General features: G+C 46.3%; 1 protein-coding gene across 1 annotated transcript in view; it reads left to right on the top strand.

The window, feature by feature from the left end:
• The first annotated feature begins 1,173 nt into the window (after window positions 1-1,173).
• Window positions 1,174-26,225, top strand: part of LOC134910168 (sulfotransferase 6B1-like) — a 125,367-nt gene continuing 100,315 nt past the window's right edge. The window contains exon 1 of the mRNA XM_063917894.1: window positions 1,174-1,422. Within this exon, the coding sequence (XP_063773964.1) occupies window positions 1,209-1,422 (214 nt within the window). The 5' untranslated portion in view covers window positions 1,174-1,208. The remainder of the gene's footprint in view (window positions 1,423-26,225) is intronic.

The raw sequence follows: 26,225 nt of genomic DNA, 5'->3' as shown, positions 1-26,225 counted from the left end.
TGCAGGACACTACAGACCGTTACAAATAAAGCAAAATGGGAGGCACATGATCCTGACAGTTGGCGTTAACAAGACAAGGGACAATTAGTGAAAATCATGATAAAAACAATGTAGTGAATGAGTCGCAAATATTTTTTTAGATCTGATTATTAAGGTGACCATACCTCCCAACATGACCCTCTCCAGGAGGGACAGAATGCTCTACTCCTGGACTTCCCTCTTAATTTAAGGTTGCCATCACCTGTGCTGAAACACCTTTCTTATCCAATAACCTGTTCAATACAGGTGCTGGCAATCATAAATGAAGAGAAAAATTCAGAAGCAGAGCATTCTGTCCCTTCTGGAAAGGGTCATGGTGGGAGGTATGACAGTGACTCCAGAATAGAGTTGGCATTGAGTAGTATCCCTTTAAAACGGCACACGCATGAATTACACAGGTTCTCTGGCTGCTTAAAACAGAGAGAAATGCAGGTTTGAAGCCAGTCAGCCAGAGAACCTGTGTAATTCATGAGTGTCCTGGTTTAAAGGGATAGTATAGGTAAGCATATTCTGTACATAGTTTATTTCCTCATACAGCTATCTTTTTGTGCTGTATGGTAAGAGAAACATATAAAGGACAGTCCTAACAGCAGCGGTAGAGCCACAAGTTGAAGACCCATGGGTTAATGGATAAGAAAGGTATTTCAGCACAGGTGATGGCAATCATAAATTAAGAGGGAAGTCCAGGAGCAGAGCATTCTGTCCCTCCTGGAGAGCGTCATGTTGAGAGGTAGGCATTTATTTACCCGACCATATTATACCTTTAACCTGGGACTCTCATGAATTACACAGGTTCTGTGGCTGGCTGACTAAAAGCCTGCATTTCACCTGGTTTTAAGCAGCCACAGAACCTGTGTAATTCATGAGTGTCCCAGGTTAAAGGGATAATTTGGTCAGATTAATTTATTCATAAAGCAAAATCAGTATAAAATGATTCAATAATACTGTACATACGAATAATTACATCCCCCAGATCCATAATATGTACAATGCTCTGTTTTTGTAACGATGTAATAATCAGTATTCTCTGCCTGTGGATACGTGCAAGGAAAGAGCAACACTACATGTGTACACTCCCCACCCAGTACCTTGCATAAAAGGGAGAGCTATATAAGCTGTGTTCCTGAACTGAAGTTCACTTCTTTTTTTTTTTTTGCCCCTGCAGGAAGATGTCTGGCTCAGAGGAACAGGAGAAAGCACACAAGGAGGACCTCATTAAAAATATGCTGGAAAAGGCCAGCAAGATGACTCCAGAGGAAATGCAATTTTCTTATAAGGGGATTCTGTACCCGACCCTTCTCTGTAGTGATACTGTGTTTCAAGCACTAGAGTCTTTTGAAGGCAGAGAAGATGATGTGCTGATTGTGACTTATCCCAAGTGTGGTAAGTGGGGGAAACAATTACAGGGTGTAACTATCATAAGTGCACTGGGCGCAACTCCTCTGGGACCCACAGTTAAAGATATCCTGCCTTCTCTGTCAAAGTCCCATATGTATATTATTTGTGTTACAAACCTATAGGGCCCACACAAGTTTAATTACTCCCCTTAATATGTATTAGGTGGCAAGTCCTAAAATGAAAGTGTTAATGTTTCCTCTGCTTTTATGTATACATCATCTATATTTCCAATATGCCCCTGAATGTGATGTTGCATTCAGTCTTATAGACTTCTTCTACACCATGATGGCAGTGGTAATGCTGGCCCTGAATAAATGTCTGGTAGATAAATTACATAAGTTTTACATGTGATAACTTTTTTTTCTTTAAGCTTTTTGAAATGTAAATATAACTTCTCTGTGTGCCAACTGTCAGTAGATCACTCAGCTGGGCTCACCACTGTTACCAACAATGCTGAATTTCTATTCAGAAAGATATAGGATTTGGGTGGACTGCGCACAGAAATGTGCTAGCGTTACGGGGAGTGCTGCTGGTGTTTAACAAGTTGGTCCTACTTGTTAGAATAATGGTACAAAAGCAGAGAATTTTTCACACTGCGCTCACCCCCGGTTTTAGATTTGCATGTATCTACCCTGGTGTAATAAATGGTGAGATGCTTAATTGATTATCAAAGTGATATTTATTTTAATAACCATAAATGATAGTCCCGAATAATATGATTGCAATCTATTTGGCTGTGTAAAGCCTTCTTACTAGTTGTGCATGAGCATGCTTGATTCTAGGTATACTGATGAAGTCCATATACAGTAAAATTATGAATACAGAAATGAAAAGGAAAAATGGAAAAATGAAAAAAATGAAATGAAAAAATGAATGAATGAAAAAACGAAGAAAAAATGAAAATGGAGAAAAATGTCTATTTGATATATTTCAAGCCGCGGCGTCCCGCTGGTGTGAACTGAGTGCACTTGTTTAAAATGACATTCTGCTACTGACAATTATGCAGCAGTGGAGGGTGCGTGAGAATGAAAAGGGGACTCTGGACTGGTCTGCCTCCCCCTGCTTCTGCCGCCGTCACTGTGACTGTGTTCTGTCACAGGTCGGAGGCCTGTCAGCCTGGGTTCGGTGCCTGTCTTGGAGGGGGAGATGCACGCACTGCGACCACTCTCAGAGTGGTTCGTTGCCGCACTTCCCCCGCCTACAGAGACTCACCTCAGATCTCCTTCTCCCCTGCTGGATGTGTCAGCGACAGGCTGTCTCCTCGATGCTTGGCCGTCGTCCGTGATCTGCAGACACTTCCTGGTCTTCAGTCACGTGACCGGGTTCTGTCTCTTGTTCCGCTCCTTCTGTTCGATCGTGCAGCTGTTGTGGATGGTGTAGGGAAATGCTCCACCTTTCTATTCAGCCTTGCACCTGCAGTTCTGCAGAGTATACAGTACATATCCATTTAATTATGTTATAGGCATTGGCGTTTCTATATTGGGTGCAATGTGTGCGGTGGCCCCTGGGTCCATGGAGGCTCACACTGCACCCATGTTTTAATACTTACCTTTCCAGATTTGCTGTTGCAAAAATCACATCCAAAATGGCCACCATGCATGTAATTAGTCTTCGGAACATGGCAGGCGCCAAGGTTTAAGGGGAACTGCACATGCGCAATAGACTATGGCACAATGCCGGAGCCTCCTCTGCTATGGAGAGGAGGGGGCCCACCCAGAGAGTGCACACGTGACCCCTTCTCTGTTAAAACGCCCCCAGTTATAGGGGCAGAGCCGTATTAATAATGGGGCTAATGGAGCTGCAGCTCCAGGCCCACACCCCAAAATAGGTCCATCACATCTGCAGCTAGTCTTGGGTGCTGTAGATGGAAAAAAAACTATTTTTACTGCAGCATCCTGTTCCCTGCTGACAGTCCGCCTGCCACCTCCAGCATCAGCAACCCCCGCGCCGCTGGTGGAACAATAGCCGCTGCAGCCGCCGCCATAGATGTTTCTGATGGTGGTGCAGTGGAAGGCTTTCATATCCCTCCATGCGCTACATACTCACTGAGACCCACCTCCTCTGTACATGTGACATTAAAAAGGTGCCTCGCCAGATCCCCAGAGGCCATAACTCCACAACACAGCACCTGGGCTGTCGGCCCGGAAGCCCCGAGACGAGGAATGGAACCAACAGAGTAAGTGATGTATGGACGCTGCACCTAGTTCAAAGGCTAGAGTGCGACACAGTGCAGTGTCAGGTGCGAGCTGGGGGCCAGGAGAGAGCACTTCTCTCTCCCTCTCTCTCTCCTTACTCCCATGCGCCCCACAGTCTCTCTCCCCAATGACTCCATGCTGCAGCCCCAACCCATCCTAAAACCCTATATCCTCTCACCAATCCACTCTTACCCCGGGGAGTGACTCACCTGCGCTGCACTCCCCAAACACTGCACAGCAGGTACCATGCGGCCCTCACACCCCACCAGAAGAAGCCGGCGCAGGGCACAGGAATTGTGGCCAGCAGAGCTGCTGCCATGTCCTGCAACAGAGCTGGACCCAAAAGAGCAGGTGCATACTTGTGCTACACAGTCACTGTGTGTGAGAGGCTCCTGTCACTCTGAGGATTCCGTGGTGTGGCACCACCTACAGCTCGCTGCTCTATTTGTATAAAGACAGCTCGCATCCCTGACGGGCACCTTGCGCTATATACTTGGGGCCCCTCTGATCCTTGGGCCCAGTACAGGTGTCCCTTTTAACCCCCCCCCCCCCCCACCCCCGCCCTGTCGCAGGCCCTGAGTGTCTCCCCGTCTTTGTCATTACACTATCTAGTTTAGTATATGTGCCTCTACCCTTCCTCCACTCCATATGTATGCCTCTGCCAACTGTAGACTGTAGTTCTACAACAACAACAAAAAATACCCAAGTAAAAACACAACACACATACCTTGAAAGTAAAAATTTATTAAAACACATTCACACATACTTACCTATATCCAACGCCGAGAATGACGTCCACTTGTCCATGTACAATCCAATAGGGGTACCTGTAAAAATAAAAATGACACTTACAAATAATCTCGAGAGAGAGAGAGAGAGAGAGAGAGAAGTCCGGGCCACGAGTGACTCGCCAACGAGCAGGAGCAGCGGCAGCGCAGCGGCTGTGGAGTCTTGATGCAGGAGACATGTGCACTGTCTGATACTGCCAATAAGTCCCGCCGCCACTTCTGTCTGCCGCCTATGGGTGATTGGACAGCTGATCCAGCACTGGATCCACTGTCCAATCACATCTGCCTCGCTGACATGGGCGTCGTGTCCCTGTCAGCGAGGCACTGCATGAAGTGCCGCTTTCACCATTTTATTCCAATGCCCTTTTTTACAGCAAATTCTTGGACCCCCCCCCCCCCCCCCAGCTTAATCCTGTCCCAATGAACAATGGGAGGCACTGCTATCAGTGCCTCCCAAAACAATTTACATTATTACAATTACAGTAATTCCAGAATATAAAGATGAGACTTATAACACAAAATATGTGCAATAAGTATCTTCTTTATATTATTTAAATCATTAATGACAGGGGAGGCACTGCCTTCCCTAACTGCACGTCCCTAGTATCCACACACCCGCCGTGTTTGTCAGTGACAAATAATAGGCCCTGCAGAAATCTCAGCTCCAGGCCCATGAGGACCTTAATCTAGCACTGTCTATGGGAGTACTTTCCAAAGCATGGAGAGAGCTAAAGCACTAACCAATCGGCTAACTTTTTACATGCGGTGTATTACAAAACAACCCAGGAACTGATAGGTTAGTGCAAGCCTGGCCAACCTGTGGCTCTCCAGCTGTTGTAAAACTACAAGTCCCATCATGCGTTGCCACAGTTTTGCTATTAAGGAATGCTAAAACCGTGGCAGGACAGGCTGGGATGTATAGTTTCACAACATCTGGAGAGCCACAGGTTGGCCAGGCCTGGGTTAGTGCTTTATCTCCATGCTTTCATAAATACCCCCCATATTATTCATTTTAGTCTAGCTGCGTAGCAAATAATATGCATTGCACGTAATTTCACACTTGTTTTCCTTCTGTATGCAATAATTCCCTTAAAAAATCTGGCCATAAAGAATGGGGAAGGTTCAACCTCTTTGAATGGGAACAGTCTAATCAAAGCAGAGTTGAATTACAATGTAATGACCAGGGATTCCAGCGTTTTTATTGAACAATGTGAACTTTGGAACAATCGGACTGATTCTGAGTTGGGAGCTATGTAAAAAAAAGAAAAGAAGTAACTTTGTATCTGGAACAATCCATACTGCGCTGAGTGCAGAGTAAATATTTGCATGTAACCCACAAATACTGGGCAGCTTTATTTTTACACTGCAATTTTAGATTTCAGTTTTTCACCTGTTATCCACTCCCCTTTTAATAACACTCATAAACTTATTACTTGCTTTTATTCTGCTTAAATTCTAAGCAATCTGACTAGATTGCTTAGAAGTTAAGCACGGATCTCTCCGTGTATATGCCCCACAATAAAAAATCACAAACCTCCTAAAACTATTTTTCTCCCCTGCTTTTATTAGCTGGTGACATATCACCAAATACAGATGTATAAATCCATCTAACCTCATAAACCTCACATCACCCTCCAAAACACTAGTACCCCTTTCACACCGCAGCTTATACCCCGTATTTTGCCGTTTTAACTGGCTTCCTAAACGGGTCAAGCTGCGATGTGAAAGGGTCCCCTTCAATTTACCGTTTTCAAAATACCGGTATTTTGAAACGGTAAAAAAGAAGGGTCCTACCCGTTTCAGTCCCATTTCACTGTGCAGTGTGAAAGGGTCTGAAACGGTATTTGCAAGCCCCAGCAGGTCATAGGCTGTCTCCATGTGTGATGTCAGCAGCCACAACCAGGAAACAGCTTGGAAAACACAGGAGACACATGTGAGAGTGGCTTTATAAACGTTTAAACGGGAAAAACACGGAAAAAAATGGCGTGGGGTCCCCCCTCCAAAGCATAACCAGCCTCTGGCTCTTCGAGCTGGTCCTGGTTCTAAAAATGCGGGGGAAAAATTGACAGGGGATCCCCCGTATTTTTAAAACCAGCACCGGGCTCTGCGCCTGGTGCTGGTGCAAAAAATACGGGGGACAAAAAGCGTAGGGGTCCCCCGTATTTTTTACACCAGCATCGGGCTCCACTAGCTGGACAGATAATGCCACAGCCGGGGGTCACTTTTATACAGTGCCCTGCGGCCGTGGCATTAAATATCCAACTAGTCACCCCTGGCCGGGGTACCCTGGAGGAGTGGGGACCCCTTCAATCAAGGGGTCCCCCCCCCCCAGCCACCCAAGGGTGGTGCCAAGTACGAGGATTATCTCTGGACGTGGATTTATCTCTGGACACTGGCAGGTGAGTATAATTTTTTTCACAGGTACCCTCGGATCGTCGGAGACTGTGGCAGTCGGCGTGTCAACATAGGTAAGTATGTATGTGTGTCGGCAGTGTGTAATAAAGTTGTACTTGTCACGGTGTGTGTCTCCTGTTTTTATTTGGGTATTTTTTTTTCAGTAGTACTACAGGTACCAGCGGGCCCGGTTTTCTCCCGCATGCTGGTACTTGTGGTTCTCGAAGTACCAGCTTGCGGGGGAGGCTTGCTGGGACTTGTAGTACTATTGGAAAAAACAATATTCTGTCATTTTACTCAAGGCTATCAGCCTCCCATCCGCAGCCAATGGATGGGGGGGACAGCCTCGGGCTTCACCCCTGGCCCTTGGGTGGCTGGGGGGGGGACCCCTTGATTGAAGGGGTCCCCACTCCCCCAGGGTACCCCGGCCAGGGGTGACTAGTTGGATATTTAATGCCATGGCCGCAGGGCACTGTATAAAAGTGACCCCCGGCTGTGGCATTATCTGTCCAGCTAGTGGAGCCCGATGCTGGTGTAAAAAATACGGGGGACCCCTACTCTTTTTGTCCCCCGTATTTTTTGCACCAGGCGCAGAGCCCGGTGCTGGTTTTAAAAATACGGGGGATCCCCTGTCAATTTTTCCCCCGCATTTTTAGAACCAGGACCAGCTCGAAGAGCCTGAGGCTGGTTATGCTTTGGAGGGGGGACCCCACGCCATTTTTTTTTCTGAATTTTACCATTCCATCTATAAAAAAAAAAAATATATATTTTAAAAAATATATAAATAATACTTGTGCCTTCAAAAAAGACAAACCAAGTACCTAATCCCTTCTAATATAAATAGATATGCTTCAAGCTGCTGGGTTCCATTGTACGACTATCCAAATTATTAATAATGAATTAATTAATAATTATCAATAATGTGTGGGCCAGAAAAGTCCATTTATAATGACAACCACTGTTTTCTATGGGTGAAACGGGTTCAGTGTGAAAGGTACCAAAACGGTAATGAAATGGTAATTTACTGGTTACAACATGAGATGTGAAAGGGGTTTAACTGCTCAGACCCGTTTTAAGAACCGTTTCAAATACCATTTCAAAAGCTGGTTTTGCGATGTGAAAGCAGCATAAGATGTGCTTTATGGAATGTACGCTGTGTTTGTAATAAACATTCATGCATGACCACTTCATCTCTAATAGCCTCAATCTACTGCCTGTAACAGAAACTTGCCTCACACAATCAGACACTGCCTCTGCTGCTGCACCGTCACATGGTGGTCTCTGCTTTACATACACCTCCAGGCCTGGTAACCGTAAAAGATGTTGTTGGAATATTACGATCCCAACCTTTAAGATGCACTGTTCTACCACATGTTCTATCACTCAGATTTACATCATCTGAATTACTTTTTATCAGGATTTTCATCCCTTTCTCTTTGCATTTTGCTGCTATTGCCCACCTGTGCAACCCAAACCATTTACAGTATGCCTGACTTCCTCACTACTTATCCTTTCAGATCCCCACCATAGTAACATAGTTTCTGAGGTTGAAAAAAGACAATTTGTCCATAGAGTTCAACCTATAAGTGGTCTCTTACGCTGTATTTTTTTCTTTTAGGACTAATATTGTCTGTTGCCAATGTTTGCCGTTATGTTTAATGCTTATTCCTTTTTTATTTTTTAATGACTATAGTGCATGACTACTCACCGTAACCCTGTATATCCTTATCTATTAGGTACTTATCTAGCCCATTCTTAAAAGTGTTTACCGAGTCCGCCATTACCACACTCTCAGGCAGGGAATTCCAAACACGCGTTGTCCTTACTAAGAAAAAACTTTTACGCCTCTGCATGTGAAATCTCCTCTCCTCCAACTTAAGCGAATGTCCACGCGTCCTCTGTTTTGATCTTGCCAAAAAACAGATCCCCCCCCCCCCCCACAAACTGTGTATTGTTCCCATATACGTATATTTGTAAATGTTGATCATGTCCCCAATTAGGGGGTCATTCTGACCTAAACGCTCGCTGCAGTTCTTTGCTGCGCAGCGTTCAGGTCAGAACTGTGCATGCACCAGCGCCGCAGTGCGCTGGTGCATGGGTGACAGCTGATAGCTGTCGTTGCCTAGCGATCGCCTCTGCCTGATTGACGGTCGCTGGGCGCGAGGGGGTGGCATGGCATTTTTTTGGGGAGGCATTGGCCGGACCGTGCGGAGGGAGTGGGCCACAGCAGCTGCGTGACATCACACGCAGCCGCTGCCAGCCGGGCAGCGATGAGTAACTCCCGGCCAGCGCGCAAAAGCTGTGCGATGCTTTTGTACTTCAGCGACGGAGCAGGGACTGACATGCGGGGCGGGCTAGCCCTGTACTGGGCATCCCCCCCCCCCCCCCCGGCATGTCTGTGTTCCTGATCGTAGCTGTGCTAAATTTAACATGTCTAGCCTTGCAAGCCTTTCCTCATATTCCAACGTCTCAATCTTCTTTTATTAGTTTGGTCGCCCGCCTCTAAACCTTTTCTAGTTCCAGGGTGTCCCTTTTTGTAGTGTGGTGTCCAAAATGTTGCACAGTATTCAAGATGTGGCCTCGCTAGGGATTTATATAATGGGACTATAACACTCTCATCCCTTGCATCAATTCCCCGTTTTATACATGCTAATACCTTGTTAGCCTTCTTTGCTGCAATCCTACTTTGGGTACTGCTGCTTAGTTTCTATCTATGTGAACACCTAAGTCTTTTTCCAGTACAGAATCCCCTAATTTTACCCCATTTAGTATGTACGTGTTATTTTTGTTCTTGCTACCAAAGTGCATTACCTTACACTTGTCTGTATTGTGACTCATTCTCCATTTTGCTGCCCATGCTTCTAGTTTAACAAAGTCATTCTGGAGAGACTCTGCATCTCATCTCCCTCAGTATTTAAAACCTTACACAATTTGGTATCGTCTGCAAATATTGACACCATGCTCTCTAGATCTACTGATAGATAAGTAATGAAAATGTTGATCAATAGGGGTAATTCCAAGTTGATCGCAGCAGGAATTTTGTTAGCAGTTGGGCAAAACCATGTGCACTGCAGGGGAGGTAGATATAACATGTGCAGAAAGAGTTTGATTTGGGTCAGTAGCGGATCTTGCCACGGGCAAGCAGGACTTTTGCCCGGAGCGCCGCCTTCCGGAGGGCGCCGCACCATGGCAAGATCCGCTGCTGCTGTGGTGCTCCCCGCTGCCGCTGTCCGCTGTGAAGGGAAACTAGACACTACGCGTCTAATTTCCCTTCCTGGAGAGGACCTTCACTGTAATGATGTGCGGTGCGCGTTGACGTCATCGCGCACCGCACAGCAAAGGTCCTCTCCACGAAGGGAACTAGACGCTTAGCATTTAGTTTACCTCCGTGGAGAGGACCTTTGCTGTGCGGTGCGCGATGACGTCATCGCGCACCGCACATCCTACAACAGTACAGGGGGCGTAACTGACCACGCCCCCTGTATGAAGCCACGGCCCCTAATGCCGCCCGGGGCGCCAGAAGCCCCGGAATCGGCCCTGATTTGGGTGGATTATTTTATTTCTGTGCAGGGTAAATACTTGCTGCTTGAACACACCCCACCCAAATCTAACTCTCTCTGCACATGTTAAATCTGCCTGGCCTGCAGTGCACATGGTTTTGCCCAACTGCTAACAAAATTCCTGCTGCGATCAACTTGGAATTACGCCCTAAGTACAGACCCCTGTACACCACTTACTCCAATTTGAAAAAGTTCTATTTACTTCAACGCGCTGCTCCCTATTGTCTCACCAATTTCTGACCCAAGTGCATATTGTGCTCCCTAGCCCTAGTTCTTGTAACTTATAGATAAGTCTCATGTGCAGTACTGTGTCGAAAGCTTTAGCAAAAGATTACATCCACCTCCTTACCCTGATCAAGGTTCGCACTAACTGTTTCATAAAAGCCTAATAAGTCTGTTTGACTTGACATGATCTATCCTTCACAAATACATGTTGGTTCCTATTAATCACCTTATTGGCATCAAGGAACTTCTGTATACTGTCCCTTAGAATACCTTCCAGTATTTTCCCCACTATAGATGTAAGACTAACTGATCTATATTTACCCGGTTCAGCTTTACTTCCCTTATTGAATATCTTCTCTACTTCCGCTATACATCAGTCTTTGGGAAACATGCCTGATGTAAGTGAGTCATTGAAGATCAATAATAACGGTCTTGCTAGTTCAGAGTCAAGCTCCATGACTTCTGTTGGGACCAGGTGACTTATTTAATTTTATTTATTTTTTAATTGGTCAGACTACCTCCTCACTGAAATAAGCGCTTAGCAGTGGGACATTATCCTTATTCAGATTGTGTGTTAATCCCTGCATCTGGTCCTCTTTTGTGAAGACCGATGCGCAAAACTCATTTAATTTGTCTGCTATGTCATTATCGTTTTTGATTAAAGGGGGGTACACACGGAGAGATCCGTGCTTAAAATCTAAGCAATCTTGCTAGATTGCTTAGATTTTAAGCACGGATCTGCCGTGTGTATGCCCTCCAGCGATAGCGATGCGTGGCCCCGCGCATCGCTATCGCCGATGCTATATTGAGCTGCATGCAGGCTCAATCTAGCGGGTCGCTCACTTCACCGTTGTGTGAAGTGAGCGGCCCCCCGTCAGCTTTCCCCCTCGCTCAGCACATCGCGCTGTGCTGAGCGGGGTGAGAGATGTGTGCTGAGCGGTCTGTGTTAAGATCGCTCAGCACACATCTCTCCCGTGAGTACCCCCCTTAAGACTCCCAGTCATTTAAAGGGCCTATACTATTATCTTTTGCTGTTGATATAGTTTAAACAAAAATTTTTGAGTTTTTGATTTGCTTTCCTTGGCTATTAGCTTTTCAGTTTCTGCTTTAGCCACTCTTATTTCTTTTTTGCATATTTTGTTGTAATCCTTCTAGTGCTGGAATGACTCCGCATTCCTGTCTGATTTGTATTTTTTGAATGCTCTCCTTTTTTTGCCCATTAGTTCCTTAATCTTTTTGTTAAGCCACATTGGTTTGGCATTTTTAATCCTTTGTTTGCTGCCCATGGGAATAAATTTGCGAGTATTATTAATGGGCAGTGATTCTAATACCTTCCATTTCTCTGTAGTATTTGTACCTTGAATCAAAATTTCCTATTCAATTTACCATCATCAAGGCGACTTCCGTATTGAGTCCACAATCTGTTTATGCCTCCAAACTACTCTCTAACCCCTGCCCACCCCCACCCCCCACCCCCTCTTTGCCTATCTGACTCCTCTACTCATCAGGAGAGCCAGTGCCTTGATCTTGTATGTATTCACCAGACTACTGTATGCTCAGTTCCTGAATTCACTAACACACTTTCCCTCTCTAAGGTGACAACCTTATCACTTTCAAGCTCTCCTCCATTACTTCAAACTCCATGGCACTGACTTCAACCTAGCCTCCTCAAACCTGCAGAAATATTAACACTATATTAATTTTCAACTTTCCACCTCCCTGCAACAACTGCTCTCATCAATTTCTACATTTACTTCTCCTGAGGTTGCTGTATGGCACCTAAACCAGGCTCTAGTAACACTCCACGTAGGCTTAGATGTCAGCTGTGGCAGTCTACATTAACAAGATATCTATAATTTCACCGATTTCTTTGAAGGACCTTCACAGACCTTATGTTCTTCCATGGTAAAGCACAAAACTAGGATGTCATCCACAATGATGTCACAAGGGTATCCATAGAAGGGATGCTCCATGCAACATTGAAATACTTTACTGCCAGTGCATATGTCTTAGGTTATTCGGAGGGAAGAATACAATATCTACCCACCAGCGTCATAAAAGTGGTGAGCATGGATGATTCCTTGTCCAATGTGATCTTCAAAAATGCACATTTGGCATCCACAGTGGTAAATATCTTTACATTTAGCATATCCACTATTGCTTGCTCCTCAGCTCTGAGGGGGTGATGCAGTCTCATCAAAGCTTTGTTCAGATGAAACGGATCAGTGCAGATGCGTACCAAACTGTCCTTTTTTATTTTATTTTTTTTACTGCAGCAACTACAGCTGAAATCCACAGGGTGGCTTCTACCGCTGGAGCAATGACGCCCAATGCTGTCATGCGATTGACCTCCGCTATCAGTTTGTCATTCATGGAAAGAGGCACACATCTAGGAGCACATACTGTGGGAAAACAGCCTAGTTTAAATTAGAGATGAGTGGGTTCGGTTTGCCGAGAACCGAACTCCACGGGGTATATTTACTAACATTCGTAATTCTCCCGATTTGGTGGGAGAATAATCACGAATGACATCGAAAGTGTAAAACTGCAACTTTTTGAATTTGTTACGACGGATTTACTAAGCTGTCGTATTCGGGTTTTTCTTTTGTTCCGATGTCGATGTCATTCGTGTTTTTATTTTTTTTATTTTTACGGCAGTGATTAGCAAAACACTGCCGACTTTTTTACAATGTATCTCGGCCGGATCTGTGTGATCCGTGCTGGGGTTCATTTTTTTTTTAAATTAAACACTGTAAAATCCCCCCAAAAAATTGCGTGGGGTCCCCTCTCCTAAGCATAACCAGCCTCGGGCTCTTTGAGCCGATCCTGGTTGCAAAAATATGGGAAAAAAATTGACAGGGGTTCCCCCATATTTAAGCAACCAGCGTCGGGCTCTGCTCCTGGTTCCAAAAATACGGGGGACAAAAAGAGTAGGGGTCCCCCGTATTTTTAAAACCAGCACCGGGCTCCACTAGCTGGACAGATAATGCCACAGCCGGGGGTCACTTTTATATAGTGCCCTGCGGCCGTGGCATCAAAAATCCAACTAGTCACCCCTGGCCGGGGTACCCTGGGGGAGTGGGGACCCCTTCAATCAAGGGGTCCCCCCCCCCACAGCCACCCAAGGGCCAGGGGTGAAGCCCGAGGCTGTCCCCCCCCCCCCCCCCCCCATCCAATGGGCTGCGGATGTGGGGGCTGATAGCCTTTTGTGATAATGAAAAGATATTGTTTTTAGTAGCAGTACTACAAGGCCCAGCAAGCCTCCCCCGCATGCTGGTACTTGGAGAACCACAAGTACCAGCATGCGGCGGAAAAACGGGCCCGCTGGTACCTGTAGTACTACTACTAAAAAAATACCCAAAAAAAGACAAGACACACACACCGTGAAAGTAAAGATTTATTACATACATCCACACAAACATACATACATACATACTTACCTTATGTTCACACGAGGGTCTGTCCTCTTCTCCAGTAGAATCCAAGGGGTACCTGTTGAATAAATTCTACTCACCAGATCCCGGGTCCCAGGGTCCTCGGGGCAACCATTTGTAATCCAGTTACTTGAATAAAATAACAAAACGGAAAGCCGAGCCACGAACTGAAAGGGGCCCCATGTTTTCACATGGGACTCCTTTCCCCGAATGCCAGAAACCCACTCTGACTGATGTCTAAGTGGGTTTCTTCAGCCAATCAGGGAGCGCTACGTTGTAGCACCCTCCTGATCGGCTGTGTGCTCCTGTACTGTCTGACAGGCGGCACACGGCAGTGTTACAATGTAGCGCCTATGCGCTCCATTGTAAACAATGGTGGGAACTTTCTGCCTTGCGGTTGACCTAAAGTGACGTCACCGCTGAGCAGAAAGTTCCCACCATTGGTTACAATGGAGCGCATAGGCGCTACATTGTAACACTGCCGTGTGCCGCCTGTCAGACAGTACAGGAGCACACAGCCGATCAGGAGGGTGCTACAACGTGGCGCTCCCTGATTGGCTGACGAAACCCACTTAGACAGAAGTCAGAGTGGGTTTCTGGCATTCGGGGAAAGGAGTCCCATGTGAAAACATGGGGCCCCTTTCAGTTCGTGGCTCGGCTTTCCGTTTTCTTATTTTATTCAAGTACCTGGATTACAAATGGTTGCCCCTGGGACCCGGGATCTGGTGAGTAGAATTTATTCAACAGGTACCCCTTGGATTCTACTGGAGAAGAGGACAGACCCTCGTGTGAACATAAGGTAAGTATGTATGTATGTTTGTGTGCATGTATGTGTAATAAATCTTTACTTTCACGGTGTGTGTGTCTTGTCTTTTTTTGGGTATTTTTTTAGTAGTAGTACTACAGGTACCAGCGGGCCCGTTTTTCCGCCGCATGCTGGTACTTGTGGTTCTCCAAGTACCAGCATGCGGGGGAGGCTTGCTGTCCCCCCGCGGCTCGCCCCCCTTCTCCTCTGCGTCCCATCTCAATTCGACTTGAAAAAGTGGAATTAAGATGGGATTGAATAGGGGTTGCCGGATCCATTACGACAAACACATGTCTGAATGGATCCGACTTTAATTGAATATACCCCAAAGACCTGCGCGTCACCGCCATTTTCACTCGGGCATTGTAGAGGGTACAGAGGACGTGGCTACGTTCTCTGTGTCATTGCTCAGTATCAGTGCTTATTGCTGCTCAGTAATACTAGTACAGTGTCTCTCTTGTGCTGCATCTTGCTGCTGTAGGGTGCTGTGGTAGTAGTGTCCTGTGACTGTGCATCGGTCATCATTCCAGTCACAGTGGTATCTGGGGGGTAATAATTCCAGAGTGCTTTTGTGCTGCTCACTAATACTAGTACAGTGTCTTGTGCTGCTCAGTGTCAGTTCTCAGTAGTATCATCAGTGCTCAGTATCACTGCTCATCGCCTTGTGGTGCTCAGTAATACTACATTACTAGTACAGTGTCTTGTGCTGCTCAGTATCAGTGCTCAGTAGTATCATCAATGCTCAGTATCACTGCTCATTGTATTGTGGTGCTCAGTAATACTACATTACTAATACTAGTACAGTATCTTGTGCTGCTCAGTATCAGTGCTCAGTAGTATCATCAGTGCTCAGTGTCTTGTGCTGCATCTTGCTGCTGTAGCGTGCTGTGGTAGTGTCCTGTCACTGTGCATAAGTCATCATCATTCCAGTCACAGTGGTATCTATCTAGTGGCATCTAATTCCAGACATTACTGCCATCTAATTCCATATATATTACTGGCATATAATTCCACACATTAAAAAATGGAGAACAAAAATTTGGAGGGTAAAATAGGGAAAGATCAAGATCCACCTAGTGTGAAGCTGCTGCCACTAGTCATGGCAGTGACGATGAAATGCCATCAATGTCGTCTGCCAAGGCCGATGCCCAATGTCATAGCAGAGAGCGTGTAAAATCCAAAAAGCAAGAGTTCAGTAAAATTACCCAAAAATCAGGGCAGTCGGGAGCAAGTGCTGACATCTGGTCCGGACTGAAGGACCTGCCAATGATTACTGACATGTCTACTATCACTGCATATGATTCTGTCACCATTGAAAGAATGGTGGAGGATTATATGAGTGACAGCATCCAAGTAGGCATGTCAGACAGTCCGTACGTATACTGGCAGGAAAGAGGCAATTTGAGGCCCTTGCACAAACTGACTTTATTTTACCTAAGTTGCCCCCCCTCCAGTGTGTACTCCGAAAGAGTGTTTAGTTCAGACGGTCACCTTGTCAGCGATCGGCGTAGGAGGTTACTTCCAGAAAATGTGGAGAAGATGATGTTCATCAAAATAAATTATAAATTCCTCCGCGGAGACATTTACCAGCAATTGCCTCCAGAAAGTACACAGAGACCTGTGATGGTGGATTCCAGTGGGGATGAAATAATACTCTGAGGAGGAGGATGTACACAGTGAAAGGGGTGAGGAATCTGAGGATGAGGTGGACATCTTGCCTCTGTAGAGCCAGTTTGTGCAAGGAGAGATTGGTTGGATTGGGCCCCCACCAAAAAAGAAGCAATCACTTCAGCACTTCAGCCACAGTCGTGTGGCAGACCATGTCGCTGAAATGATTGGTTTGTTAAAGTGTGCATGTCCTGTTTATACAACATGTGGGTGGGAGGGCCCAAGGACAATTCCATCTTGCACCTTTTTTTATTTATTTATTTATCTTTGCATCATGTGCTGTTTGGGGACTATTTTTTAAGTGCCATCCTGTCTGACACTGCAGTGCCACTCTTAGATGGGCCAGGTATTTGTGCCGCCCACTTGGGTCGCTTAGGCTAGTCATCCAGCGACCTCGATGCAAATTTTAGGACTAAAGAATAAGAATTTACTCACCGGTAATTCTATTTCTCGTAGTCCGTTTGTGGATGCTGGGTACTTCGTAAGGACCATGGGGTATAGACGGGCTCCGCAGGAGACTGGGCACTCTAAAAGAAAGATTAGGTACTATCTGGTGTGCACTGGCTCCTCCCTCTATGCCCCTCCTCCAGACCTCAGTTAAGGAAACTGTGCCCGGAAGAGCTGACACTACAAGGAAAGGATTTGGAATCCAGGGTAAGACTCATACCAGCCACACCAATCACACCGTACAACTCGTGATAACTATACCCAGTTAACAGTATGAATAACAACTGAGCCTCACTGAACAGATGGCTCATAACAATAACCCTTTAGTTAAGCAATAACTATATACAAGTATTGCAGAAAATCCGCACTTGGGTCGGGCTCCGAGCATCCACTACGGACTACGAGAAATAGAATTACCGGTGAGTAAATTCTTATTTTCTCTGACGTCCTAGTGGATGCTGGGTACTCCGTAAGGACCATGGGGATTATACCAAAGCTCCCAAACGGGCGGGAGAGTGCGGTTTACTCTGCAGCACCGCATGAGCAAACTCAAGGTCCTCCTCAGCCAGGGTATCAAACTTGTAGAATTTTGCAAACGTGTTTGACCCCGACCAGGTAGCAGCTCGGCAAAGTTGTAATGCCGAGACCCCTTGGGCAGCCGCCCAAGAAGAGCCCCCTTCCTCGTGGAATGGGCTTTTACTGATTTAGGATGCGGCAGTCCAGCCGCAGAATGTGCAAGTTGAATCGTGCTACAGATCCAGCGAGCAATAGTCTGCTTAGAAGCAGGAGCACCCAGCTTGTTGGGTGCATGCAGGATAAACAGCGAGTCAGTATTTCTGACTCTAGCCGTCCTGGAAACATAGATTTACAGGGCCCCGACTACGTCCAGCAACTTGGAATCCTCCAAGTCCCGAGTAGCCGCAGGCACCACAATAGGTTGGTTTAAATGAAACGCTGATACCACCTTAGGGAGAAATTGGGGACGAATCCTCAAATCTGCCCTGTCCATATGGAAGATCAGATAAGGGCTTTTACATGACAAAGCCGCCAATTCTGACACACGCCTAGCCGAAGCCAAGGCCAAAAACATGACCACTTTCCACGTGAGATACTTCAACTCCACGGTCTGAAATGGCTCAAAACAATGTGATTTTAGGAAATCCAACACTACGTTGAGATCCCAAGGTGCCACTGGAGGCACAAAAGGGGGCTGAATATACAGCACTCCCTTAACAACGTCTGAACTTCAGGCAGCGTCTTTCCTAGCCTTTAACAGCGTAGGAATCGCTTCATCTGGAACGCCCTTTTCCATTAGGATCCGGCGTTCAACCGCCAAGCCTTCAAATGCAGCCGCGGTAAGTCTTGGAACAGACAGGGCCCCTGCAGTAGCAGGTCCTGTCTGAGAGACAGAGGCCATGGGTCCTCCGAGATCATTTCTTGTAGTTCTGGGTACCAAGTTCTTCTTGGCCAATCCGGAACTACGAGTATAGTTCTTACTCCTCTCTTACTATCCTCAGTACCTTGGGTATGAGAGGAAGAGGAGGGAACACATAAACCGACTGGTACACCCACGGTGTCACTAGTGCGTCCACAGCTATCGCCTGAGGGTCTCTTGACCTGGCGCAATACTTTATTAGCTTTTTGTTGAGGTGGGACGCCATCATGTCCACCTGTGGCCGTTCCCAACGGTTCACAATCTGCGTGAAGACTTCTGGATGAAGTCCCCACTCTCCCGGGTGGAGGTCGTGCCTGCTGAGGAAGTCTGCTTCCTAGTTTTCCACACCCGGAATGAGCACTGCTGACAGTGTTAGCACGTGATACTCCGCCCATCGGAGAATCCTTGTGGCTACTGCCAACGCCATCCTGCTTCTTGTGCCGCCTTGTCAGTTTACACGGGCGACAGCCGTGATGTAGTCTGACTGAGTCAGCACCGGCTGGTTTTGAAGCAGGGGTTCTGCTTGACTTAGGGCATTGAAAATGGCCCTTAGGTCCAGAATATTTGTGTAGTGAAGTCTCCTGACTCGACCGTTGTCCTTGGAAGTTTCTTCCCTGAGTGACTGCTCCCCAACCTCGGAGGCTTGCATCCGTGGTCACCAGGACCCAGTCCTGAATGCCGAATCTGCGGCCCTCGAGAAGATGAGCACTCTGCAGCCACCACAGCAGAGACACCCTGGCCCTCGGGGACAGGGTGATCAGCCGATGCATCTGAAGATGCGATCCTCACTTGTCTAACAGGTCCCACTGAAAATTCCTTGCATGGAACCTGCCGAATGGAATTGCTTCGTAAGAAGCTACCATCTTTTCCAGGACTCGCGTGCAATGATGCACCGACACCTGTTTTGGTTTCAGGAGGTCTCTGACCAGAGATGACAACTCCTTGGCCTTCTCCTCCGGGAGAAACACCTTCTGTTCTGTGTCCAGAAACATGCCCAATATCAGCAGACGCGTCGTAGGAACCCGCTGCGACTTTGGGATATTCAGAATCCAGTCGTGCTGTTGTAGCACTTCCTGAGATAGTGCTACTCCGATCAACGACTGTTCCTTGGACCTCGCCTTTATAAGGAGATCGTCCAAGTACGGGATAATTATAACTCCCTTCTTTCGAAGGAGTATCATCATTTTGGCCATTACCTTGGAACACACCCTCGGTGCCGTGGACAGACCAAACGGCAACGTCTGGAATTGGTAATGGCAGTTCTGTACCACAACCCTGAGGTACTCCTGGTGAGGTGGGTAAATGGGGACATGAAGGTAAGCATCCATGATGTCCAGTGACGCCATAATATCCTCCTCTTCCAGGCTTGCAATAACCACCCTGAGCGATTTCTATTTTGAACTTGAACTTCCTTGTATAAGTGTTCAAGGATTTCAAATTTTGAATGGGTCTCACCGAACCGTCTGGTTTCATTATCACAAATATTGTGGAATAGTAACCTCGTCCCTGTTGAAGGAGAGGAACTTTGATTATCACCTGCTGATGGTACAGCTTGTGAATTGCCGCCAGTACAACTTCCCTTTCCTTGGGAGTAGCAGGCAAGGCTGATTTGAGGTAACGGCGAGGGGGAGACGTCTCAAACTCCAGCTTGTATCCCTGAGATACCTGTAGAGCCCAGAGATCCACCTGTGAGCGAACCCACTGGTCGCTGAAGTTCCGGAGACGGGCCCCCACCGCACCTGGCTCCACCTGTGGAGCCCCAGCGTCATGCGGTGGACTTAGTGGAAGCAGGGGAGGATATTTGTTCCTGGGAACTGGCTGTCTGGTGCAGCTTTTTCCCTCTACCCCTGCCTCTGGGCAGAAAGGACGCGCCTCTGACCCGCTTGCCTTTCTGAGGCCGAAAGGACTGTACTTGATGATACAGTGCTTTCTTAGGCTGTGAGGGGACCTGAGGTAAAAAAAAGTTGACGTCCCAGCTGTTGCTGTGGACACGAAGTCCGAGAGACCGCCCCCAAACAATTCCTCACCTTTTATAAGGCAAAACTTCCATGTGCCTTTTTAGAATCGGCATCACCTGTCCACTGCCGAGTCCATAATACTCTCCTGGCAGAAATGGACATTGCATTAATTCTAGATGCCAGCCGGCAAATGTCCCTCTGTGCATCTCTCCTATATAAGACTACGTCTTTAATATGCTCTATAGTTAACATTGATTCCCTTGACAGAGATACTATTTTGCTATCTGACAGGGAATCAGACCATGCTGCTGCAGCACTACACATCCATGCTGAAGCAACAGCAGGTCTCGGTATAGTACCTGAGTGTGTATACACAGACTTCAGGATAGCCTCCTGCTTTCTATCTGCAGGCTCCTTTAAGGCGGCCGTATCCTGAGATGGCAGTGCCACCTTTTTTGATAAGCGTGTGAGCGCCTTGTCCACCCTAGGGGATGTCTCCCAGCGTAACCTATCCGTTGGCGGGAAAGGGTACGCCATCAGTAACTTTTTAGAAATCACTAGTTTCTTATCGGCGGAAAACCACGCTTCTTCACACACTTCATTCAACTCATCTGATGGGGGAAAAACCACTGGTTGCTTTTTCTCCCCAAACATAATACCCTTTTTAGTGGTACCTGGGTTAATGTCAGAAATGTGCAACACATTTTTCATTGCCGTAATCATGCAACGGATGGCCCTAGTGGAATGTACATTAGTCTCGTCCTCGTCGACACTGGAGTCAGACTCTGTGTCGACATCTGTGTCTGCCATCTGAGGTAGTGGGCGTTTTTGAGCCCCTGATGGCCTTTGAGACGCCTGGGCAGGCACTGGCTGAGAAGCCGGCTGTCCCACAGCTGTTATGTCATTGAACCTTTTATGCAAGGAGTTGACACTGTCGTGTAAAACCTTCCACATATCCACCCACTCTGGTGTCGACCCCGCAGGGGGGGGCGTTCACACTTATCGGCACCTGCTCCGCCTCCACATAAGCCTCCTCATCAAACATGTCGACACAGCCGTACCGACACACCGCACACACACAGGGAATGCTCTGACTGAGGACAGGACCCCACAAAGTCCTTTGGGGAGACAGAGAGTATGCCAGCACACACCACAGCGCTATATAATCAGGGATTTACACTAACACAAAGCGATTTTTCCCTATAGCTGCTTTACATATACAGTTTGCGCCTAAATTTAATGCCCCCCCTCTCTTTTTTTTTTTTTTTTTTTTTTTTTTTTTAGCCTTTGAGCCTGGAAACTGCAGGGGAGAGCCTGGGGAGCCGTCTTCCAGCGGAACTGTGAAGAGGAAATGGCGCCAGTGTGCTGAGGGAGATAGCCCCGCCCCCTTCTCGGCGGACTTCTCCCGCTCTTATATTTATATTATGGTGGGGGATTTTTGCACATATATAGTTTTTTAGACTATATTATGTGCTGTTTGCCAATGTAAGGTACTCTAATTGCAGCCCAGGGTGCCCTCCCCCCCCCCCAGTGCCCTGCACCCATCAGTGACCGGAGTATGTGGTGTGCATAGGGAGCAATGGCGCACAGCTGCAGTGCTGTGCGCTACCTTAATGAAGACCGGAGTCTTCAGCCGCCGATTTTCAGGATGTTCTTCTTGCTTCTGGCTCTGCAAGGGGGACGGCGGCGCGGCTCCGGGACCGGACGATCGAGGATGGGTCCTGTGTTCGATCCCTCTGGTGCTAATGGTGTCCAGTAGCCTTAGAAGCCCAAGCTAGCTGCAAGCAGGTAGGTTCGCTTCTCTCCCCTTAGTCCCTCGTAGCAGTGAGTCTGTTGCCAGCAGATCTCACTGAAAATAAAAAACCTAACAAATACTTTCTTTACTAGAAGCTCAGGAGAGCCCCTAGTGTGCAACCAGCTCAGGCCGGGCACAGATTCTAACTGAGGTCTGGAGGAGGGGCATAGAGGGAGGAGCCAGTGCACACCAGATAGTACCTAATCTTTCTTTTAGAGTGCCCAGTCTCCTGCGGAGCCCGTCTATTCCCCATGGTCCTTACGGAGTACCCAGCATCCACTAGGACGTCAGAGAAATAAAATTGTGAGGTGTTCAGAATAGACTGGAAATTATGGTTATTGAGCTTAATACTATAGGATCAAAATTACCACCAAATTCTATGATTTTAGTTGTTTGAGGGTTTTTTTAAAAATCACCCGAATCCAAAACCCGAAAGGGTGGTTTTGCCAAAACGCATCCGAATCCAAAACACAACCTCGGACCCGAAACCAAAACACAAAAAAATGCCAGCTGCACATCTCTAGTTTAAATGCATGTGATATGACTGGGAATGATATTACAATTGAACTGATAAGCATTGTTTTTAACTCTGGAACGTCCTGTTGAATAACATTCCCATCAGTATTTAAAGTGGGTGTAGTATGGTATGCCAGCGGCCGGGCTCCCGGCAACCAGCATACCGGCGCCGGGAGCCGAACCGCTCGCATACAGACAGCGTGGAGAGCACAAATGAACCCCTTGCGGGCTCGCTGCATTTGCCACGCTGCGGGCATGGTGGCACGTAAAATAGCGTGGTGGCACGTAAAATAGCGTGCCATGCTATTTTATTCTCCCTCCAGGGGGGTCGTGGACCCCGACGAGGGAGAAAGTGTCGGTATGCCTGCTGTCGGTATTCCGGCACCGGTATACTGTGCGCCGGGATCCCGACAGTTGGCATACTGAAGACCACCCTTTAAAGTTGTTGTTAAACTAATTTTACCTAGGAGTTGTTTGACATTACTGTCCATTATATGAAAATGCATCAGCAAATATGTGGATTGGGGCATTGCCACGCCACAATAAATGTGTAATCAAATTAATAGACTCTGGAAATTTGTTTTTTTTATTTGGTTCTTTTCCACAACCTGGTTACAGTAGCACCAAGGAAGATGTATAATTTATAATTATTTACTTGGCAAACAAAATATAGTGCCCATACATTGAAATGAAGATAAAGAACTGAGAAGAGAATGAGGTCCCACAGTTATTTTATTTATTTATTTTATTTATTTATTTATTAACAGTTTCTTATATAGCGCAGCAAATTCCGTTGCGCTTTACAATTTGAAATAACAAGAACAAACTGGGTGATAACAGTCATAGAGGTAGGAAGGCCCTGCTCACAAGCTTACAATCTATAGGGAAATAGCACCTTTCCTTGTGTACATATGCCTATCTATTGCATAGAATGAACAGACATGTGAGGATATGTGTGGACTGTACAGAGTGGATGTAATTTGATAGGAAGGTTTATGAAAGTTATGTGGGCGGTTCAGGAATTTGATACGCTTGCCTAAAGAGGTGAGTTTTGAGGGAACGCTTGAAGGTTTGGAGACTAGAGGAGAGTCTTATTGTGCGTGGTAGGGCATTCCACAGAGTGGGTGCAGCCCGATGAAAGTCCTGCAGTCGTGAGTAGGAGCGAGTAATGAGTGTGGATGAGAGACGCAGGTCTTGTGAAGAGCGAAGAGGTCGGGTTGGGAGATATTTTGTGATAAGCGAAGTGATGTACGTTGGTGTAGTTTGGTTAATAGCCTTGTGTGTGAGTAAAAGTATTTTTATATTGAATGCGGTAGAGTACAGGTAACCAATGGAGGGACTGACAGAGCGGATCTGCAGACGATGAACGTCTAGCGAGGAAGATAATCCTCGCCGCAGCATTCAGAATGGATTGTAGTGGGGAGAGTCTCGTTTTGGGAAGACCAGTTAGGAGACTATTGCAATAATCAATGCGGGAGATAATGAGAGCGTGGATTAGAGTTTTAGCAGTGTCTTGTGTAAGGTATGGTCGTATTTTATCAGTATTTATTCTTATGTCCAACTCTGCATAGCCCACATTTGTGTTGACACTCCCTTACTAAAATTTGTTAATGTGAGAACAAAATATTACAGACCAATTACCCCATTTCAAGCCCAAGTAGACTATACTTAAAATACATCCAAGGCAGCATCAGCCCCAATATTTTTAATTTGAAGAGCTAGCGGTTTGTCATAATAGTGTATGTGGGTAGGCTCTGGATTCACATAAGACCACCCAAAATGTAATGGTTCTAAAATCTTCACATGTTAAGTTTGCCAAAGCTAGTGATAATCCTGGCATCCGTTGCCATTCCAAATGTTCAAAGATAGAATGTGGATACTAAAAGTGCTTAAAGGGGTGCTAGTAGCATAATTAATCGGATCAACCAGTCACTAGCTACAGGAGTAATTCCAGAGGACTTGAAGAGAGCGAACGTAGTCCCACTGCACAAAAGTGGAAGCAAGGAAGAGGCCAGCAACTATGACCAATGAGCCTTACATCAGTAGTAGAGAAATTGATGGAAACACTCTCTTAAAAAGAGATGTAGATTATCTCAAATCCAGCAATTTATAGGATCCCAAGCAGCATGGATTCACTGGGGGGGAGATCATGTCAAATAATCCTTATTGACTGTGTGACCAGGGTTGGACTGGCCCACCGGGTTATAAGGCAAAACGCTCAGTGGGCCCCATTGTCTGGCAGTTCAATCCCTCTTTAGGGATCAAATTCTAAACTGTACACTTGAATTTTACTTATGTTACCTTGCACTGCAGTGCACAGGACAAAGGTGTATTTTCTACAGTGTATTGCTGTTATTAATCTGGTACATTACCATGCATTAGCAGTAATATATTTATCAAGGGACCCAGGCCATGCACTCTATAATGGTTAGGCAAACCAACAGAGTGACTGGCCACACCCCCTCTGGGAACTGGAAAACCCCGAAAAGTTGGCCTCTACCATTGTAGTCCCCCGGTTAGCCCTTCATGCCCCAGTATGACACTGTATGACTAAAGTAATCGATAAAGGTGGGGCCATAGATATAGCTTATCTAGACTTTAGTAAGGCTTTAAACACTGTCCCACCTCACGGAATACTAAATAAACTTGTAAGCATGGGATTGGAGACTAAGGGGGTTATTCAATTAGGATCGAAAACAGGTCAAAACATTCAGCAGAAAATGCGGTTTTGAGGCATTTTTCGCCAATGTCTTTTCACTTAAAAAAAAAAAAAAAAAGTGAAGACATTGGTGAAAATGCCTTTGAAAATGCAGCTGGGTAAATTCAATGTCTCCAAAATTGGCAGAGCTGATTGAATACACCTTCCCCCCCCCCCCCCCCCCTTCCCAAGATGGCTGACTCTATAAGATCTTGGTTGCAGGATAGAAAGCAGAGAGTTGTAGTAAATGGAGTGCATTCACAGGTGGGAAATGTTACCAGTGGAGTGGATCTGTACTTGGACCAGTGTCTTTTTTAATATCTTTATTGGTGACATTTGCAAATGGCGTAAAAATGCAAGTATGCCTTTTTTTGCAGATGACACAAGTATTCAACAGGGCAGACACACCAGGAGGGGTAAAACAAATGATTGATGATCTAGGTATGGAGCGTGGCAATTACAGTTTAATGCCCCCCAAAAAATGCTACATCATGCAAATCCAAAAACTAAATATAGTATTAATGACACTATACTAGAAACTACTAAGGAAGAAAGGGATCTAGGAAACACTATTTCAGGTGACTTAAAGGCAGCTAAGCAATGTAACAAAGCAATGAGGAAGGCTAGTCAGATGTTTGGTTGCATAGGGAGAGGAATCGGCAGCAGAAAGAAGTAATAATGCCACTGTCTAGGTCATTGGTACAGCCTCATCTAGAATACGGTATTCAATTCTATAGTTAAGGGGAAAGGGAGGACATATTTACAAGTTTCCATCATATCAAGGGTTTTAACAAAGTCCAGGAGGGAAACTTTCTTCAAATGAAGAGAAGTATAAGAACGCAAGGATATGCACTGAAACTAGAGGGAGTG

Source organism: Pseudophryne corroboree, chromosome 4, assembly GCF_028390025.1.
Source record: "Pseudophryne corroboree isolate aPseCor3 chromosome 4, aPseCor3.hap2, whole genome shotgun sequence".
NCBI classification, from domain to species: domain Eukaryota; kingdom Metazoa; phylum Chordata; class Amphibia; order Anura; family Myobatrachidae; genus Pseudophryne; species Pseudophryne corroboree.
The sequence above is the reverse complement of the archived record's forward strand: the minus strand, read 5'-3'. Positions and strand labels throughout refer to the sequence as shown.